This window comes from Pelodiscus sinensis, chromosome 4 (assembly GCF_049634645.1).
Source record: "Pelodiscus sinensis isolate JC-2024 chromosome 4, ASM4963464v1, whole genome shotgun sequence".
Lineage (NCBI taxonomy): Eukaryota > Metazoa > Chordata > Testudines > Trionychidae > Pelodiscus > Pelodiscus sinensis.
Window position 1 is genome coordinate 45,086,596 of NC_134714.1, and position 21,042 is coordinate 45,107,637.

General features: G+C 43.6%; 2 protein-coding genes across 8 annotated transcripts in view; one reads left to right on the forward strand and one right to left on the reverse strand.

The window, feature by feature from the left end:
• Positions 1–8,320, forward strand: part of ENTPD5 (ectonucleoside triphosphate diphosphohydrolase 5 (inactive)) — a 46,236-nt gene extending 37,916 nt beyond the window's left edge. For all 6 annotated transcript variants that reach the window (XM_075926893.1, XM_006117730.4, XM_075926894.1 and 3 more), the window contains exons 13-14: positions 2,578–2,693; positions 4,619–8,320. In XM_075926893.1, coding sequence (XP_075783008.1) covers positions 2,578–2,693; positions 4,619–4,705 — 203 coding nt within the window. In that variant the 3' untranslated portion in view covers positions 4,706–8,320. The remainder of the gene's footprint in view (positions 1–2,577; positions 2,694–4,618) is intronic.
• Positions 8,321–8,804: 484 nt separating this feature from the next.
• On the reverse strand, positions 8,805–20,971 carry COQ6 (coenzyme Q6, monooxygenase). 2 transcript variants are annotated; one of them, XM_006117801.2, is made up of 12 exons: positions 20,757–20,970; positions 18,134–18,268; positions 16,814–16,872; positions 16,303–16,426; positions 15,715–15,845; positions 15,217–15,324; positions 15,066–15,128; positions 14,158–14,265; positions 12,098–12,300; positions 10,240–10,355; positions 9,570–9,736; positions 8,805–8,994 (listed from the first exon to the last, which is right to left on the reverse strand). In XM_006117801.2, exons 1-12 carry the CDS (start codon positions 20,935–20,937, stop codon positions 8,965–8,967), a joined length of 1,425 nt encoding a protein of 474 aa, XP_006117863.2. In that variant the 5' UTR covers positions 20,938–20,970; the 3' UTR covers positions 8,805–8,964. The 2 variants fall into 2 exon arrangements, with proteins under 2 accessions (XP_006117863.2, XP_075783006.1); XM_075926891.1 differs by lacking the exon at positions 8,805–8,994 and having other exon boundaries at positions 9,516–9,736; positions 20,757–20,971.
• Positions 20,972–21,042: the final 71 nt, after the last annotated feature.

Below are 21,042 nucleotides of genomic sequence, written 5' to 3' on the forward strand. Positions count from 1 at the left end.
TCAAGTGAATTCAACTAAAAGACTTTCATTGACTTCATATGGGGAATTGGATCAAGCAGTAATTTAATAAGTAAAAGTCCTAGACTGTTTGTGCCCTGGAGGGACAAATCCAAGCGTCAAACAGTCTGTCTTCAGGATTATCTAAATAGATTAAAATGTGTATGCAAACATATTTTGACCTTGAGGATGTGATGACATCAGGATTTTAGACTATATTAATCTGGGTCTAATATTTTGATTGCATATCTCAAAACTTTGCCAACACAGATACATGTAAAACTCTCTGTTTGAGTTCTGGTCATAGCTCTACGCAGCTCTGTTTATTTGGCTTTTAGAGCTGATGCTCCATGAGAGCAATCATAGTGTCTTCAATTAATGCTCCTCTTGATCACCTCTGTAGTAGGCTGTGACTGCTGCTCAGTTCCCCAGCAGCGGTGGACCACAAAGTCCATTCTTGTGGGAGAGGAGGAAAATCCATTACCAGTTCTGAGATAAAGGCCTGTATGGAATTCATACTCCCTAGTCTTTGAATTTTTACCATAGAATTTTGATTTAGCAAAAGGAATTAGGAGGTAGTAAGGGCTACTTATATTCTGGAGTTTGTAGGTATCATGTTGAAAAGGATAAGGCCCAATAGGCTCTGTTGGTTAGAAGGTTCCAAACTTGCATGCAGCCCCAGGACATACATCCATATAGGAACTCATCTTGAAGAACCACAGGTATATGATAAGTAGCCTTTCTGTCTACCATGTGATCTTTTACCCCTAAAATATCCAAGTCCACAATATGAAGGCAGGGATAGCAAGTCCTGAGTTGTAACTATGTTATTTCTGAGTTGTACCCATGTGTACAGGAGAACAACCTGAGCATTTATTATGGATTTGTTTCTTTGAAAAAGGAAAATCATGGGTTGTGGTGATTTATAAATACCCCAAGGTGCTTATAAGGTAAAAATGAGACCTGTAAAAAGAGGTCAATACAAGGAAGTGAAGGAGATTCATGTAAGCTGGTAAGGGCCTAAGTATGTGTAATGGGTCATATATTGGCTAGCAGTACATAAGCAATATAATTAAGGGCTGAGGTTGGTGTGATAAATAAGATCTTTGAATATCTCTTTTCGGAAGGAGAGCAAACAAAGCCTTTTTGGGTTACTAAATATCCTGTTCAGTTTTTGGAATGCCCCTGAATGTCCCTGATTTGGACACAGGACAAAGAAGAGATCATTGTTACCTGCCAAACGCAATCAGCATAAACAGGGAAATTCCCTGTTAAATAAGAAGAGTAATAGGTAGTGGGTTATTTTACTGTTAATAAGTAGATAAACATGTTATATGGTCTAATGTGGAATTTCATATTTGATCAAATATTAATCATATAATGAATCAGAGGGGGGTTGTTGATAAAAGTAGGGATTCCTATGGGTATAAAAAGAGTGTACTAATGCTTAAGCCTTGGTCTTTGCTTGTTTGCATACAGCCAGCTCGTTCGTCTCTTACACTCCCCACCCCACCCTGAGCTGCTCCTTGGGGCTACGTCTAGACTACAAGCCTCTTTTGAAAGAGAGCATCTAGACTGCAACCACTTCTTTTGAAAAAGTGAGCCGCTTTTTTGAAAGAGAGCACTCAGCAAGTCTGGATGCTCTTTTGAAAAAGCACTGTTTGCATTCAAGAATACCTTTTTTTGAGAGAGCACTTTGGGGGGAAAAAGCGTTCTTCCTCGTAAAATGAGGTTTACTGTGGTCAAAAAAACCACCGGGTTTTTTCAATTTAATTTCAAAAGAATGCGGCGGCAGTCTAGATGCAGGGGAAGTTTTTCGAAAAAAGGCCACTTTTTTCTAAAAAACCCTGTAGTCTAGACACATGCTGGGGTGTTGCATTTTGTACCTGTGCTGAAATAAATGTGTTCCTTGGATTAGAACGCAGAGTTAACAGGAGGTTTTGTCTGCTGGAGCAAGCAGTGGCTGTCTGCTTCATTAAGTTCATAAATAACCTCCCGTGGGCCTTGTTGTTGGTCTGAAATATCATTACTGCAAAGAGAAGTGAATGCATCCATGCAGATACAAAGCACTTGTCTCCACCTGTTAGAGTTGTGAGCAGTTAGCCAAAAGAAAAGGGTAGAAGGCACAATCTCCAGGCCTTAGTATGGGCTAGAGCTTAGTAAAAACCTAAACTCTCAGTAGGGAAAAATTAAGCTAAGTCCCTGGGGGGATTCCAGATGAGACAGCTAGACAAGAAATAATTTGGGGTGCTTTGTCTTTGATGATACAGTAAGAAAACGTATAGCTTTAATTTCCATCAAAAGGTGATTCCATGTTTACAAGACCTGTGCGAATGATATTGCTGTGGTAAGAGGTTCATAATGGTGTTCAAAGAAATCAAAAGTATCGTCACGTACAATACTAATGTACTAGTCTCTGGCTTTAAAGAACAGCTGCGCAGACTCAGATTCCCTGTATATGGAAGCAAAAGGCTCGTGCTCAGCATCTGCGCCATGGGCTCTGACTGTATGTGCAGTTCTGTCAAGTATTCTATTAATGAATACCCTTCTGAACCCCCTTTCTCTCTATCTTCCCTCTAGTGTGTGATAACTTGGACAGGTACACTTCAGCCAGCCCTTTCCTGTGTATGGATCTCAGTTACATCACTGCCTTACTAAAAGAAGGCTTTGGATTTGGGGATAACACACTCTTACAGGTGAGAGAAGCAAAGCAATAATGTAGCTCTGTATCTCAAGTGTAGAAGATGCACTAGTCCTATTACTATTACCCGTCTTATTTCTATATGTTCGTGGTATCTCACCTTGTCAATCACTATACATAGTGATGGCATGAGACGGGCTGCATTTCATATTCATTGGTTTGGCAAGGGATTGAATATAGCCATTGCCCTGTTAGTTATGACTATGGTTTCACACTTTCTTTCTCATGACCCAGTTGAAGAAAATTGTTGATGCCTGCAATCCAATATAATTTGATTAAAGTGTGGGCTCTGGGCTGGGGCTGAGGATGAGAGCTGTGAGGTGTACGGGGGTGCTTCAGCTTTGCGGGGGGGTTAGGGCTGGAGCAGAAGAGGCTTACCTTGAGCAGCTCTCAGTCATCAGTGCAGTGAGGGTGCTAAAGCAGGCTTCTTGCCTCCCCTGGCACCACAGACTAGGCTGCATCCCAGGAGCAGCCAGTAGCAGGTTCCCATCCAATGGCTGTGTGGAGCTAGTGCTCAGGACAGGGGCAGTGCACAGAGCCCTGTACACTCTCTTCCTCATCCCCCCAACCTATGAGTGGGCCTGCTGTGCAGTCTATGGTGCCAGGACACACAGGTAGCCTGTCTTAGTATGCCCTCTGGTCACCTGATCACCTTGCAGCAATGAAACCCAGTGCCTGACTTTCACGACCCAGTACTGGGTCATGACCCTTAGTTTGAAAACCACTGGGTTATGGTGACCTAGAATTAAGCAACATGGACCTCCAGAAATGTGTCATTTCCTGGTGATCTTCTCAGCTCAAACTTGATCCAAAATTTAGTTTAAAATCAAATCAAACCAAATCAAATATAAAAGAAGCTTTCAAAACCTAAAACTAATTAGAACTAATTTCCTGATTTAAAAAAATTATTCAGTGTATACGTTCCCAACTACTGCTAACTCTCTCCCAGTCTCTTTCCCACCATCTTCCTTCCCCAGGAAGCACTTTGTTCCTCCATCCATTTAGGGCATGTGATCCCAGCCCTTCTCATGGTATGCAGTTTCCATGTGGATAACCTCTTGAACATAAGTGCTATGAAGGTTAATCCTGCTCCTTAGAAAAGGCCAGCTCAGGGGGTCATTATTGTTCTTACTGATCATAAAACAGGAATTAATATATGAATTCCTGGTTTTATCCCATTTTGCTGTGGCCCAAGTCCTGTCTGTCTGTGGAAGGAAGTTCTGTGGGCTTTTTACTCTTACAGTGCCAATCTCTGCTTAGCTTTTCCTTCTCATGTGACTGGCCAGATCCCTTAGAGTCCTTAGGAATATGTTGATATGGGAAGATTTTAGACAGATCTGTAAGGAGGCAATCTGGGGTTGGAGAGGTTTCCTAGAGCGGAGAGCAGGCTGAGACTGCTCATTTTGCTTCCTTGCTATATTCACTCTTGTCTCCCACATGACTTGTTTTCAGTATGATTTTCAGGCCAGGGACCAGGAAGACCTGGCAAGTAGGCAGCAAGGGACTGAACATTGATATTGGGAAGTGCAGAGGGAGGCGGAGCTAAAGAACTGAAGAGGATACTGGTCCTGATTGTACAGTGAGCTGTAGATGAATACAACAGCTAATAGAAAACAGGAATCTCTGCGGACCAAGCAGTCTCTTATCCCTATACCAAGTTGTTGCAACTAGACTCAAAGGAGGGACGCTGTTAGATGGATCTTAAAAGAACAAATACTGATTCCATAACATGTTCTTGAACACTTGCTGTTCAGGCAATACCCATTGTTTTCATTTGCAGAATCACAAGGAAAGTACCAAATTCTTTGAGAATAGTTACCATTCTGTGCACCTGCCTATCAGTTTGCTCTTGGTCTATTGTGACAAATGTATAGATCTGGGACAGATGTTGCAACTGACTCATTTTTTGTTTGTTTATAGTTAACAAAGAAAGTGAACAATGTAGAGACAAGCTGGGCCTTGGGTGCCACCTTTCACCTATTGCAGTCTCTGGGGCTCTCGCGCTGAGCTGGCGCCCACTACAGAACATTGGCCTTTCCAGAACAAAGAGAAGGAAAGTTCAAACCTCCAACTGGAGAGCTCATTTGGATCAGTCCTACAGCAAAACAAGGATGAAAGCCATGGAATCACTTCCCCCAGGACTAGGCAGTTCCTAGCTGCAATAAGCTGGGCCCTGCTGAAATGAGAGCTGGCCCAGTATGGTTTCTAAAGAACTTTATTGCTATTATTGATACAGAATCTGCCTCCTGAAAGTCGAAGAACCTAAACTCCAGCTGGTCTTGAGGCTGATTGTGCTTATAAGTAGCCCAGACACAGCTTCAGTGAATGGATTTATAGGTGCCCCGTATTACCAGCAGCTCAGAGTGCTTCTCATGCCCTAACAAATTGCAGACCTGTGACCAATGATGCTTAGTTGTTTTTGTTTGTTTTATAGGTAGAACTGAAGTTTAGCCCAAAGAATTTTAAAAAAAATATATAAATGTTCAAGCATGGCATCAACCCATATATTTAAAGCAGAGTGAAGTCCCCCTCAGTGTTGTAAACCTCCATTTTCAATATGTTAGCCCTTAAGAGGCTATTAGTGAGAGTTTCTAACCTTTCAGGATGAGCTAGTTCCAAGGCAAGTGGGTGCAAGTGCTTCTTGAACAGGGCTGAAGGACAGTTTTTAGTAGAAGGCAAAAAGAGACTAGGTTGGTTGTCCTGGGTCTGGAAGCCTGGATCCATCCTCCTTGCCAGTCTCATGCTAAGCAGTATTGATTAAGGTAGAACCAGCCTAGAACCAAAAATCACTTCTCACTGCAGAAGATGATGTTTAAGGAGCTACTTACTTGATATGCAAGAAAGAAGAAAATGGGAGTGGAGGTAACTTGGTTCCTGTTTAAATTAGGGTTTGTGTTTTAACCCATAAAACTGTATTATAGTTCCTGCTCTGATTGACTTCATGTTGCAGGGTTGGACCTATAAAACAGAAGTCTAAGCTATAAGGGGTCAGAGAGGAATGGAAAGTGGCCCCTACAACCTCTATTTTATACAGGCAGGCCATACTCTTAGTACAAGGCTCCTGGCAAGTCGCTGCACCAGTATATGTGTCTTTAATGTCTTACACAGTTGGTTAGTAGTAGCAGCAGGGCACTCAAGGGAGGGGTTGTAGCTCCTCAGCACTTCCACCCCCTCCCCCAACTGGCTTAGCAGTACTCTGTTGTCCAATAATATGTTTCAAAAGTGGAATTTTTAATCCCTCTGTCCCTGAATGGTTATGTGGAAGCAAAAAGTGCTCGCATAACATGACCCATCACCTATCCCCGCAGAGACTCTCTGCCATCCTGCATCTTCGTCATAGCCTATCTGGAGGCAGCCTTTTCCTTCTTGCTGAACTGCCTGCCCTTTCTCTTCTGCCTAAGGTAAGCAAAGCTCCCCTACTGACCTGAGAAATCCCCCTGCAACATCACAGCAAAACAGGCCAGACCCTCTAATGTAAAATACCTCAAATCTGGCCTGTTACACAGGGAATGTAAGAAGTCTTCACCACATCCTCAAGCTGAAATAATTGTTCTGTATTATTTGGCAGAGGTCATGGAAATGCTGTCTCTGCACACATTATTAGAGGAGTGCATTTATCAACTACAGGCAGTCCCCGACTTACGCGGATCTGACTTATGTCGGATCTGCACTTACGAACGGGGCTTTTCTCGCACCGGAGCTCACGGACGGCGGGTCACCGCCCATGTCCTCCGGGGTGAGAAAAGCTTCTCCCGGTCTTGCTGGTCTGCTGGAGGGGTCCAGCAAAGCCGCTGGACCCCCCCAGCAGACCAGGGGGACAGGAGCAAAGCCGCCCAGGCGGCGAGGGTCCCGCTGCCTGGGCGGCTTTACTCCCGGGCAAACGAGCAAAGCCGCCCAGGCGGCGGCTTTGCTCGGGTGTCCCTGGTCTGCTGGGGTGGGAGGGGGCGCAGCTAGTGCGCCCCCCCCCCCCCCCCCCAGCAGACCAGGCTTTTGTTGCGGGACACCTCGGGTAGAGCAGCTGGGGTGCTGCTGGGTTGGTCCTGTGGGAACCTACCGGGCAGCGCCCCAGCTGTTCTGGCCCAGGCTCCAGATTCAGCAGCTATTGAAACTGATCAGGCTGATTCCAGGAAGCTGGGGGCAGAGCAACTCTGCCTCCGGCTTCCTGTAGTCAGCCCCTGGTCAGTTTCAGTGGCAGCGGCTGAATCTGGAGCCAGTTCCGACTTACATACAAATTCAACTTAAGAACAAACCTATAGTCCCTATCTTGTACGTAACCCGGGGACTGCCTGTACCTATAAATCTTGCTTTGGCAAGCTTTTTTTTTTTTCATTTTCACTGACTACAAAATGGGATGGAGTGAGCAACAGCCCGGCTAGATAACATCTCAGAACTAATCATTCAAAAGCCTTCTGTAAATTTGAGCCTTTGACGTGACATGTTGCTTGCTACTGTTCTAGAGCTGACTTTGGAAGCAGGAATGAGGCCAGTGCATCTAGAGCTACAAGGCAAGGGGAGAAAGAGAGAAAAGGGCAACAGAAGACTTACCATCATTTCCATATGTTCCAGCCTTAGGAAAAACACTGTCTTGAGAGGAGAGGGAAAGACTAGAAAATACCCCAAAAGTACAGTTCAGAATAAGTTGTTTTTCAGTGTTAGCATTAAGCTCAGGCACTACAGACACTGTTGGGAGCGTTTGCTTTTTCTAACAAACTTGCATTAAGTCTGGAAAGCTCAGGGCCTTGATCTTTCAGTTGTACAATCTGTTAACTGAAGTACATCTGTTGCTGCTTATCAAGGGCCTAAATGTGCAATTCTTGCACAAACAATTTTCAACATCAGTAGGAGTTCTGTATGCACAAGGACTAGGATGGAATACTAAGCTGTCATCTGAATTATCCCAGAGGTGAGTTGGGGACTTCACCTGCTTCAAATCCTCACACCTACTCTAGTGCAACAAGATTATTTATTAATAAGAAGCACAAAGTAGCCTTGCAAAAGAAGAGTCCTGACCTGCATCATTGCTGGAGAGGAGATAGTGCCTAGATAAAAGACACTGATTCTAACACCTGTGACTGTAGAACTTAGGACTGTCTATACTATGAGCTAGGGGTGTGATTCCCCTGCTCTTGTATACATATTCATGCTGGCTTTTGTTGAGCTAGCAAGTGTACAAATAGCAGTGGAGCCATGGCTGAGATGGACCAAGTACAAATCTGCCTGAAACCAGTACATATGGTCTTGGCATTACTCATCTGGGCCACTGGTGTTGCTATTCATGCAATTGCTGCTACATTGCTATTTATGCTCATGCTAGCTCAATTGCAGCCAGTATTAGTATGCATACACTATCAGGGAGTCACACCTTTCACTTGCAATGCAGGCATAGCTTAAAGAGAATTTGCTTTCAGTCACAAATTCACATAAGTTCCCTTTGATAATGTTAATTCCTGATATTAGTTAAATGTACATGACAGCACTGCTATAATACTATAAATCCAGGGCTCATATTTACTTAATAGTGTAATACAATTAATTGTCTAATGCAAGAGCCTGGTGTTTGGAACATTAAGACCACTCAAATGTCTATTTTAATAATTAAAAAAAACTATTTTTAGCAGACTATCCTTGGAGTCAAACCTTGGTGGTGAAATTTCCCTCTTTTCTAGAGCTCACCGTTACCCCTCAGTACTAAAGAAATGGGATGGTATGCACAGTCCTCAAGTCTAACTAGTTTCTTGAGAAGGGCCTTCTATTAGACACTCCTAAGCCTTCTCAAGAAGCTATTGTTTGGGGAAGGGGTGATTTGAGCTTACAGGTTAGCACTGGCTCTGAATTGGCTTCCTTGCTGCAAACTACCACTCACCTCTGGCTCCAGATTTTGCTCCAGCAGCAGGAGGCTGACAACTCTCAGGAAGAGATCACATCAGTACTACAGTGCACCAAGCTGTATGAAAAACTACATTTCCTGTCATTCCAGCCTTAAGCTAAAAGGGCCACTTCTACATGAAAGCACATAGCAAAGATGATTAAGTGGCTGAAACCACTGGTACCACATGCCAGGATGTGAAGGAGAGCAGAACAAACAGAACTTTAGCAAAGACGAGCATATGTTGTAAGAAAAAGTTTAATTCATAGTTTTTATTGTTATGCTTCGAAGGCACTATTTAAAAACATTCTCAGATCAGACATGATACAGTCCTCACAGGTTAAAGATCTCAGGTTCCCAACAGTCACTGGTAAACTGCAGCTACACACAGATGGAGAAATTACTTACTGGCAAAGGCCATAATCTGTTCCTAGAAAGGAAAAGGGGAAAAAAGTGAGTCACTGTGAACCACTGAAAGACAAATACATCCTCCTTCCCTCTACCCTACTGGATATCATCTCTCTTCCTGTCTAAGGAAAGGGAAACAGAGGGATTCAACATGGCCTAATTTTCTAGCAGACAAAGAAGTTACGTGCACTGTTTGCCTTGAGTAGTCCAGCACAGAGGGCTGACCTACTGTCCATACTGCAAGAAAGAGAAAAACCAAATCAAAAGTGCCTCCCCCAACCCCCAATCTCCTTTCTGGTCAGACAAAATCATTTTCAAGGTAGTCACAGCATTAGTGCAGAACCCTGCACACTACTCTCCACTACCAGCCACTGAGCCTTGGAAGACTGCTCATTCCTAGGTGACTGCTGTTTGGAATAGTTGGCTTCTAACTCTGCAACGTATCTTTTAGGGAAAATATATCCTTTACTGCCACTTCTCTTCTAGTAGCCCTCTCTTTCCAGAAGAAATCCCACATTGTAGCCGAAGTAGAATAATTAACATACAACACAGATGGTATCACAAATTAGTATGTAGTGTCCTAATGGTACATCTCACTTTGACTGGAGACAAGGCATTTGTTGTTTGCAATCCCCATGTCCTCAGCAATACAAAAGGAGCAACACTTGTGGAATAGAGTCTCTTCAACAAGTCGATAGCAGCCATTAAAGAGAGGTTATGCCTCTGACGTTCTGTCTCAAACTGTAAGAGATGCTTTATGGAGCCTGAAAAAGAGAGGGGCAAATGAAATTGCAGTCCCAACTGCTCATGCCACTGATGTAATAAGTTCTACAGACACCCAAACATACACCAATGCTCTCTGCAGTTTCTAGATACATCTTTAAAAGGTGCTGGTCTGTCAGCAAATAGCAAGATCCCAGAGGTGTTTCTTGTTCCCTTCAACAACTTTTCTTTTTCCCACATCCCTTTACACCAGTGACCAGCAGAGTGAAACATTCTGCAAACTAGGCAACACAAGACAGGTTTTGGGAAGGGAAATACATCCGGGAGCACCTCTCTCTGACTGGTCCACAAGTGACGCTTGGACACTCCTGCTCCTCTCAGTTTATAAATATGCTGATACATTCATTTATTGAGACACCAATCTGACTCAAACTTTGCCCTGAAGAATTCACTGTCTAAAAGAAAAGTTCAGTTATGCTGGGAGACCTGCAGAAGGGGATATTCATATTCCCATAGATTATACCATATGATTAAGTATCCTTACCCAGATCCTTCCCATCAAAGGCCGCTGTGCTGAGGTGATGTGTCAAGCATGCAATATCTCCAAAGCCCATATTTACACCTTGTCCTGCTAGTGGATGGACTCTATGTGCTGCATCCCTAAAGGTAGAGCAAAGCGCATACTAGATCCTAACCAGAGATGAACAGAGGTAGTCCATGTTTTCCTGGCCCACTGAGTTCCTGCCCCCTCAGTGTAGCACAGAGGCTCTCAACCTCTCTCTTTCTGAGGCCCTCCCAACATGCTATAAAAATTCCATGGCCCACCTGTGCTACAACGTTTTTCAGTGAACCAAAAGCCAGTGCTGGCCTCAGAGGGTAGCAAGCAGAGCAATTGCCCATGGCTCCATGTCACAGGATGCCCTGCCTCAGCAATCTGCCCTGTGTCCAAGTATGTCTGATGCCGACCCGGTTTCTGGTTTATTTTGGTGGGCCTCCTGAAGCCTGCTCACTGCTCTCCAAGGTTCTGGGACCACTGGTTAAGAACTTCTGGTGCATCACACACTTCACCTCCTCTAATAAACCCCCTTATAGCACTTCACGTCCATTATATATTCCTATATATTCTGCCTGCCTTTTTCCTTAAAGAACCTTTCTGATCCTTGGTGACAAGTTTCAGAGTGTTAGCCGTATTAGTCTGTTTCAGGAAAAACTAGGAGTTCTGTGGCACCTTAAAGACTAACAAATTTATTTGGACAAACTTTTGTGGGCTGGAGCCTACTTCATCAGATGCATGAAATGAAAACTTCAGTTTGGCATGGAAGAGAATGTTACCTTATTATGCTAGGGTCCAGTGCTAACAAGGCCCATTCCATCAGGGTGGATGTGGCTCACTTTCAACAGTGGATGAGAAGATGAGAATACCAAATGAGGGAAAATTACTTTTTGTAGTGAGCTAGCCACTCCCAGTCTCTATTCAAACTCAGTCTGATAGTCTCAGGTTTGCATATGAATTCTAGCCCTGCGGGCTAAAACTGCAGTCTAGTTTTGAAGGTTTTTTTAAGATCTGTTACTGAGTTTTCAGGGAGTCTGAAGTGCTTTTCTACTGGTTTTTTGAATGTCATTATTCTTGATGTCCATTTACTGTTTTGTATAGACAGTCTGGTTTGGCCAATGTACATGGCAGAGGGGCATTGCTGGCACATATATCACATTAGTAGATGAGCTGGTTAACAAGTCCCTGATGGTGTGACTGATGTGGTTAGGTCCTATGATGGAGTCACAAGGGTCAGGGCCATCCAGAGGAGGGTGCAGGGCCTGAGGCAACCCCCTCAGTGCCCCAGGCACAGGGCAACCCCCCCTCAATCCCTGCCTCCACTCCACCCATTTCCCTAGCCCTGCTCCCACTCCATCCCCTTGCCCCCTCCCCCAAGCAACGGAGCCTGGGTCCTCACTTGAACAATGTAGCCTGAAATATTATGGAGGCCTAGCACAGGGGCACCGGGGTCACCCCCACTTCAGTCTCCACACAGGAGGCAGGGCAGCTTGCTCTGTCCCACTCTGCTCCTCTCCCAGCCCACTGTCCTCTACTTCTCCACAGCGGTGGGCCTATTAGAGAGAGGAGGTGAAGTATGTGATACACCAACAGTTCTTAACCAGGGGTCCTGAAACCTTAGGGAGCTGTGAGCAGGCTTGTTTCTCCATTCCATGGTTCCCTGTAAACTGAAGAGAGAAACATGTCTGGCACCACAACAATTGCCCTCCCTGAATAAGTCTCTCCTCTGTTGTAGCAGAGGGGCTCTACCTCATTCCCCAAACACCACACCCCGTATGGTACCAGAAATGGCCTGTTTTCCCATAAAAAAAATACTCATGGCACCTGTAGTCCTCAATGAGCGATTTACCCAATAAGTGCTACCCGGTGTCTGACATATTCTGTGGCATGCCCCATTCCAAGAGGAAACACAGCTCGGCTCTTTGGGTCCACTCTGGCGATGCTTGGGGGCAGCTGGCGGGCTGCAGTCCCTGATGGCATCAGGAGAGAAATAGCAGATCGGAACACGGATCCAGCAGTATCAATAAAGTCCGAGTGGTGTAGGTTGCTCCACTGAATAACAAAGACAGATTTATATGGTGCCCCCAATCCCAAGGCTTCTGGGTAACCCAACAAAATTACAAACATTTAGTATATTATGGGCACTACACAAAAACAAGGTACTGAACAAGCATAAGGAAGACATGATTCCATGTCCCAAAGAGCACATTTTGCCTTGACTAACACTCAAAAGCAATATGACCTAATAAATACCACACTGATGCATAAATAGATAAAAGTACCCAAAATATGCTGTTCTAGCCACTCAGCAAACAAAACCATCTACATTATGGCCTAGGAAAAGACCATCTTAGACAGAGAAAGCCTATCCCTTCAAACGTTTTGAAAGGTAATTCACTCTCCATCCCAATATCTAGTGCTAAGCTGACTTCAGTCACAAAGGGTGACAACACTAAGGTTTATTTTATAGTGCTCCTATGTGAAGATATTCCATCTCAGCATTTTTTTAAATGTTTTAGACTTTTTTTTTGATTGATTTAAAGTGATAAGAATGTTTTCCATTAGTTCAGTTAAAGGCTAAGTAAATAGAAATCTGATAAGTAGGGTTTCAATAGGTTTTCAAGTTACAGCTTATGCATTTAAGCCAAATGCTTTTATCTACTAGTTATACAGCCTGGTTAGTATCCATGCAAGTTTACAAGTACTCATTGTAGCAGGCAGAAGAGAGCCCATACTTTTCAATTTGAACACAATAAGATATCCACTAATAATCAACAAATATAAAAGTGATCAAAAGCTACCTTACTGCAAATTAACCAGATCTGAATGACAAGAGCCACAAGTCAGAACATGCAGTAAATGACCACAAGACTAAAATGGAGAATTATTTATTAAGAGGCAAGTTAGACTTTGTGGAAAATAAATGAAGTGAAAAATAGTTGACTTGTGGGCTTCCCAAGAATTCCTGCACTGACTAACAGTTGGGGCTCTGGGAGTGTATGAGCTGGTGCTTTTTGACTATCCTATCTCAAAGCACAACTACACTAAAATGCACTCTCAGGTTTTGTATAGAAATTTTGTTTGGCTCATTTTTATACAATTACAGCATATTTGCAAAAAATGGTGGGGCAAAAAGCACGTCTCTATTTATAGGGCAAGATTCTGTGGGAGACTGAAGGGGAGCTGCTGTCCAAGACACAACATATACATATATATATATATATATATATATATATATATACATACACACATACATACACACACACACACACACACACACACACACCTTTCTGTTCAGAGGCTTCCAATTTAAGAAGTAACCAGACTCAACCTGTTCAGCTGTTTAAAAACACGACCAGATCAGGCCTATCCATGTGATGTTTTTCAGCACCCACTAGCATACTTTTATTCCAAGTCAACTTTGTTCTGAACTGTATGAATCTACCTATCTTCGTATCCCGACTGCACCAGTGGTAAATTCCAGATTCATCATAGGAAGACATAAGTCCTCCCTAATGTACTTGCTTGCAATGGTATCCCATGAGGGAGACATTTCTTCCCACCCTGCAATCCTAGCAATTTCATCAAAGGAGGATTGAGATTGCCTATTTTACTCCAGCTCATGTCACTGCAGAAGCTGTTCTTATTCAGACAGGAATTTAGTATCTTTTGAGACTTATTAAAAAGTCTGCTTCAACAGTTACCTGCCGCAGCAAGTTTCACAGGTTAATTATATGTTCTGTTAATAAATATTACCCTTTACTCATTTTTAAAGTTGCCATCTTAAGTTTGTATAATAAGGAGTAAATGGGCCAAAATGTCCACCATTCTTTAATGTACAGAAGTCTATCTTGTCCTTATCACAGCAATAAATTCAGCTCTGCATCCTCATGAAATGATGATACTCACAAAGGCAGAGTTGATGGTGTCCACAAAGCTTTCCTCATCCATGTTAAGAAGCTGTGATGCATGTTCATGAGATGTGGACCAAACCAAAGAGCTGGCAGTGTCAGAGAGCTGACCCAAGAGAACCGTAAAAGTCACAGATGGAATAATAATCTGTATAAGGCTCCTCCACATGCCATTCCAGGAAAGGGCTCAGGCCCCACCCATATGCTAACTTGGACAAGAGCCTTCATTCCATGCACCCCAGAACTAGGGATATAAAATTCCATTTAAATGATTAACCAGTTAAAAGTGATGTTTAACCAATTAAAGGAGGAGCATGTGGAGGGGAGTGGTGTTGCTCCAACACAGCTGGGCTGAAGTAGCCCTTCTGCCACAGGCTAGGGCTGCTCTAATCCCCAGTAGCCCCTGCCTGCCCTGCCCCCTGGGACTCATCATGGACAGGGGCTGGTCTGGGTGGCTGGAGCACCCCCTGTCTGCAATAGGCCCCATAGGGGTAGAGCAGCCCCCTGCCCACGATGGGCGGGGAGCTGCTCCAACCCCCCCCCCCACCACACACACACACACACACGTTACTTACCGGTTGCAGTTATCACCTGTTAAAGGTATACTTACTGGTAAACCAGTTAATCTTTCACATCCCTACCCAGAACCAATATGTGAAAGGGACCCCAGACCCAAAAAAGTCAACAGGCAGAAAATAGAAACATAATAAGAATTAGTAAGAAGGGAAGGGGATGGAAGGGACAACTACAGGCAATAGTGATAGGTCAAAAGTTACAGAAAAAAGGATAAGTCTTAAGACAAGATAGAGGCAATACAATAAGGCACTGAAAAGTAGAAGAAAGGTGATTAGAAATAAATGGACCAATGAGTTAAAGATGGGTAAATAAAAAGTCACTGTCTCTTACCGGGAGAAGAGCAATTGGTCCTGAAGGAAGGAATCTCTGCCATGCTACATTGTTGTCTGTGGCCTATAACATGGGGAAACATGAGAACTGCTGACCTTGCAGTTAACTTATTTAACTTAATATTGCAGCTCAGGAACTTGCAGGATCTCACCTCAGACAAGTGAAGAGTAGCAACCACAGCTGACTGGTCATACTGATAGTGGATGTTCTGAATTCCAGCTGCTTTTCGGACCATGGAGTTCTGACCATCTGCACCAATCTGTAAGTGGATGAGATACAAGGAAACCTCTTCAATGGTTGTAGAGAAAAATCAGTGTTCCAACCCTTATTATTGGCAGCTAACTCAATTCAGTAGTAAAGGTCTCCCCGTAGCACTTGGGTGTGTGGTTGCAGTATTCTCATTTATTTAAAAGAAGCAAGAAACAACTTCTACAGCCCTACTGCAAAATAACAGAGTCCTCTTCAGCTTGACACTGGAAAACCTTCTGAAGTTACCCCTCAGTTGGTCTCTCTGACACAGTCAGCAACTCACCTCACCCAATCTTTCCACACTGGTGGAGTAGCATCACACATGAAATCAGAACTAAATCAATTGGAATAATCTGGCTAAAGACAGTACCTAATCAACAGAAAATGAAAGCTTAGTTACCAGCAGTTTGGTTTCTAGTCTTCGTCCATCAGCTAAGTCAATTTTGACCCAAGGGCTTGTGTCAGAGGTATGACAGGGAAAGGGCCAGGTATACCCAACTGCTCTGCTCCTGTAGAGAACCTCCACTCGATCTGATGGAAAACAAGCAGCAGTGTCACGGCATGATAAGAAAAGGAAAGCTACAAAGAGAGCAAAAGCCAAGGCATAGCTACTCAACACACTGACTTCTCAGAGATGTTTGTGTTGACACCTACCTCTAGGACACAGAAGAAATCTCTCTATCTAGGCACCCTCCAAATATCTGAGCTGGAAGGAGACTGGGAGCTGAAGATGCTCCACAACAAAACATCACAGTTGACTGCATGTGTGAAGTCCAGAAAAGGACATAGGCCAGAAGGCTTAAATACAGGTCCACCAAGAACAAGTATCTCTTCTCAACACAAAGGGACTGACTCTGCACTAAACCTCACAGTTATCTGCTGAATGGATTTCCTCCCTCTCTCTTCCCCTGTTCCAGGGCTTCCTGCTGCATGCAACTCACTGATCGCTTCCACACCAAGAGTAAAAATACAAGAAATTCTCGCCTACCTGACACTGCATCTAACTGTTTGGTTAGAGCAGCCATAATGACATCATTCTCCACTATATAACCCATGTCTTCTAAGTTATTTTTATCAAAGATTATCATGGCTTCTGAACAGGCATCCCACACCTGTTTGGGGAAGAGAGAGAGAAAGAAAGAAAATATTATCACAAAGCATAAACTCAGCAAGCATTATGCAGCTCCATAAAGAACTGCCCACAACTCTCCCTTAACAGAGAAAGTTTATGGGAAATTTCTAGAGCTTCTATCCGGAATCATCCCTCCAGCCTCTAATGTCAGGAGACTGATGGAGGATGTAGAAAGGTGAGAGTCTCCTAGAAAGGCGAGAGTCTCCTAGAAAGGCTACCCCACCAAGAATACAAAAGGCTTAGTCACAGTACTCTGTTCTTCTCCAGACAGGAAGCAAATGATGGGCCATTGGGGTAAATATTTCTGAGAATTCTAGTTACATTAGCAGAATCAGACAGACTGCATTCATAGCAGTGAGTTAAGCACCTGCATCCGGTGGAAGGGTTTGAATCGCAGGCTGCAGACATGATCCCAGGCACCAAAACCTAAAGGAGAGAGAGAAGGACCCACAACATGAAGAAAAACCCATCACAATGAGACCAAAATGAGACTCAAATACACTTTTTTCTCTCTCTCCCCTCAATCCCTTACTGAGGAATACTCTTGCAGCCTATCCATACAGTCTGCTTTCTCTACCCATGTATAAGACTCCCACACCACTCTGTTGATACTGATGCAAGACAGGAGAGAAAAAAAATTAGTGGCTTCCTGATTTCAGGAATTCAGCGTAACAGCGAGCTCTAATTACAGTAATACTTAGGTTCTGAACCGGGGGTACTAGAGGGAGGGAAAGGCTCAAGGACACAGCTTATTAAAACTCTTCTTTCATCATTAGGAAGCAGGGCTCAGACTAGGGATGTAAATGGTTAACCGGTAAGCCCCGCCCTGTTTTGTGTCTCATAATGGTAACTCCAGCAGCACCGAGCTGGGGCATTAGTTCTGCAACAACTCAGAGCAAATTACCAGCACCACTTGCTGGAGCACTTGGGTTGTTCTTGGAGTTCAGACATCAAAGTCCTAACCAGACCTAAACCTACTTGGTTTACTAATAAGTACTATGGCTCCAAGCTAGCAGTGTTAGGGAGGATGAACCAGCAAACATTTTCCCACATACCTAAATATTCATGCTGTGAAAACAAAAAAGAAAGGGAATAAAAGGTTGGAGGAGCCAGCTATATACTAGAATCAGATACAAGGCTATTTCAGAAATGTGAAATGAATTTTTGTGGCTACAAACCTCAGTCCAGTTGCCTAGGAATGGAAAAGCCTTCACATCTCAAAATCCATCAGCACTATCAACATTATCCCTCAGCAGAGAAGTCAAAGACTGAGTGGCCCCAGTGGACTGAACTACGATGAAGAACCAATTCCTCCAAAGGTGAGGCATATAAACTAGGGAACAGTGTGGGTAGCTTTCTTTGCACAGCCCAGGCTGTAACTGTTCTGTGGATACCCCAGGGGTGTCTGTTCAAGACACTAATTCACTAGCACTGAAATCGCACAAAAAATCTATACAAACTGAACAAGCATTCCAAAACAAGCCATGCCTCTACCCTAGAAAAGCCTGACACACCTCAATTCAGAATGCATGGCAGTTAAGAAACAAAGAACAAGAATCAGTCACATCAGTTTAAGAATAACAGACAGTCCCAATCTGAAGAATTCTCAAGGGCCTCACAAAAATAAAACCAGTTCCAGTTTTAGGTTAAAGTTTTAAACAGAAAGAACAAGAAGAGCTGTACTCACTGCTCAGAAGGGTGGCTGAACCAAGGGAGATAGAACTGACCCTGTTACTGTAACTCTCAGGTAAACAGTCAGTCGCTTTCCGAGGGCCAGCTTCCAGTAACAGGATTTTCTTTTCACGGAAGTGGACATCATGTCCTGAAACATGCATACACACATCAAGATACTTTTAATACATAGAGAAAGAAATTGGTTTTTATTAAGAACTCCATGCACCTTGCAATGAGACATTCAGATAAAATTCCCTACAGGAAAGCATTCAGTACAGATTTCTAACTAGGTAAGTACAGATTTAATATTATGGAGGCATTGTTTGCAACTCCATGGTTAAGGTTTTATATTGAAAACTACAGTGTAACTTCCTCATACTTGCAGCACTTGTTGAGTGTGAACAAATTTTCTGGAAGTTTACAAGCAAATTTGTTAGTTTCCAATATAAAGTTAAGCAAAAACAAATTACTTATGAAACTTAGCATTGGTGCCAGTCTTTCCTTTGTCTCAAATGATCTTTATGAAGGAACAACATAAGCCCCTCAAACTTTCCACAGTTAAAATGGTTTGAAATCTTTTGCACAGGTTCTACTTGAAAAAAATTAAGTGGCAATTAAGCTAAGTAATTATTACATATCTAATTACTTTGGTGATACAGGCTACAATAAGGCTCAGGAAATTCATAAATGGGGTTACTGGGATCTTAAAAATAACTCCTCCTCCTCCACAGCTAATTTGCATGCAACATTCTGGTGGCTCTAACGACTGAGTACTGTGAACGAGAGTGAACACGGATCAAAAATAGTTCTCATTGGCTGGTTACTTTGACCAACTGTTACTGCTTTTTAAAGGTTCTATGGCTGCATATTAACTTTGGGGATAAGTACTTGAGAGGCTCCCTGAAGCACGGCTGCTTCAGTGCCACTGAGCACTGACTTACCACTGGGATAAGGCAGGGATGTAAAGGGAACTTTTAAAACAGAGAGACATTTGGACATAGGGAGTAGGTTCTCCCTGCCCCCTTCACATAGGGCTCATCTCACAGAGCCCTTTGAACTCATAAATACATTTTAAATTAAGGCCAGCTTCACCAGTACATTTCAATTGCTTTGCACTGCTCAGATTTTAGTGCATCAGTGAATTTATCCTTCAAAGGTTGTTTTTAATGGTTAGTAATATGTATAATAAATAACTTGAAATGTAACAGCTAACTTTCTTTTTAGATCTTTATGATGTTTTAATTTTTTTTAAAGTTAAGTAAATTCCAAGACAAAAAAAAAATACTAAACACGCCCACACTATGTTTAGTCTGCAGAAGCGAAGAGTGAGGGGGGATTTGATAGCAGCCTTCAACTTCCTGAAGGGAGGTTCCAAAGAGGATGGAGAAAGGCTGTTCTCAGTAGTGACAGAAGGCAAAACAAGGAGCAATGGTCCCAAGTTGTGGTGGGAGAGGTCCAGGTTGGATATTAGGAAAAACTATTTTACTAGGAAAGTGGTGAAGCACTGGAGCCTCCATCCCTAGCAGTGTTTAAGTCTCTGCTTGACAAAGCCCTGGCTGGGTTGATTTAATTGGGATTGGTCCTGCCTAGAGCAGGTGGCTGGACTTGATAACCTTCTGAGGTCTTTTCCAGCTCTATGGTTCTATGATTCTAAGGTTGCAAGCATGTATTAGTAAGTTAAAAGTAAAAACATATTATTGGGTTCCAGCAGTTTAGCTCCTAATTAAGCATTACAAACTCATGAAATTCAAAATTACAATTGCATTTAAAAGATATCCATGTGTTATGCAAGATATGGAAGTTAAGGATCTGAAAAATTTTAACTCTGCTTTGTTTCCCTGTAGTGATGGAGAAAAAAAGTGCATGAAAGTTGACTAATACAAGTTATAAATCATTCCTGAATCCCAACTTGCCCTACTTCCAGATATTCATCCTATCTCCTGCACAGAAAAGAAGAAAAACAGGACACATGAAAACAGTTGGCTACTAGTTGGAATGTACCCACTCATTTCAGAGCAGAAATTAAAGAAATTAATTCATTTAAAAACCTCAATTTTGTAAGTTAATAAAAAAATACCTAAGTGCGTAATCATAGGCTACTGCTGCATAGTTTCAAACAGATTCTCCTTTCCTTGCCCCCAGTAAATATGCCACTTCTCAACAAAAGCTTTACCCATAGAAAGTATAACGAATTGCCCTGACTGAATTAGAGCTGGTCTGCACACGGTGTCGTGGGTGTAATTTTCCCGGCCCTTCAACAATCAGCGCATCCCTCTATGGAGGATATATTTATACTCCCCATAGGGGTTACTTCCCTCTTCTCTGTACCCTAGAAGTTGCACCCCAGAAGGATCGTCTCACAGGGAAGCCATATACCCGTTTTCAGAGGTGGAGGGGAGCGTTGCACCGTTTCAAGGCTACCGGCAGGGTGTGAGCGAATCTCAAACCGGGCACCACAGCCCATCATCGAGCCCCCAGGGTTTCACCGAGTCTAGGCTCGTGTCCTCCTTCTGCCCTCCCCCGCCGGACCCAGAGGGGTCTCTGGTCACATTCCCGGCCAGTCAGAACCGGGACACGCTCCCATCCCGCAACTAAGAGGATGAACCCCCAGCCCAGAGAGCGCAACCAGGCCTTACCCAGCGCCGCGGCCATAGCGCTCCCGACCATCCCTCCGCCCGACACCACCACATCATACACCGGCCCGGAGCCTGCGGCTCGCACCGGGACCTTCCATGCCAAGACCGCGGCCGGCCCGGCCCGAAAGCGGAGCCATCCCCTAATCGGGGATAAGAGACTACAACCCGCCGACACCACCATCACTGCGGAAGTGACGGACGCAACACCATAACAACCACCCACATCGGAAGTGACAAACAGGTGCTATGGCAACGGTGCGCTAACAACCGAGGTGCAGGCAGGGCG

Excerpts from the sequence above, each read along its gene's own strand:
- COQ6 (XM_075926891.1), bottom strand. The coding sequence starts at position 20,937 with ATGGTGGTGTCGGCGGGTTGTAGTCTCTTATCCCCGATTAGGGGATGG. Across the intron at positions 15,325-15,714 it reads GACTAGAAACCAAACTGCTG|ATTGGTGCAGATGGTCAGAA; the intron begins GTAACTAAGCTT and ends ATCCACTTACAG. Across the intron at positions 10,356-12,097 it reads CACCGGGTAGCACTTATTGG|GGATGCAGCACATAGAGTCC; the intron begins GTAAATCGCTCA and ends CTCTACCTTTAG.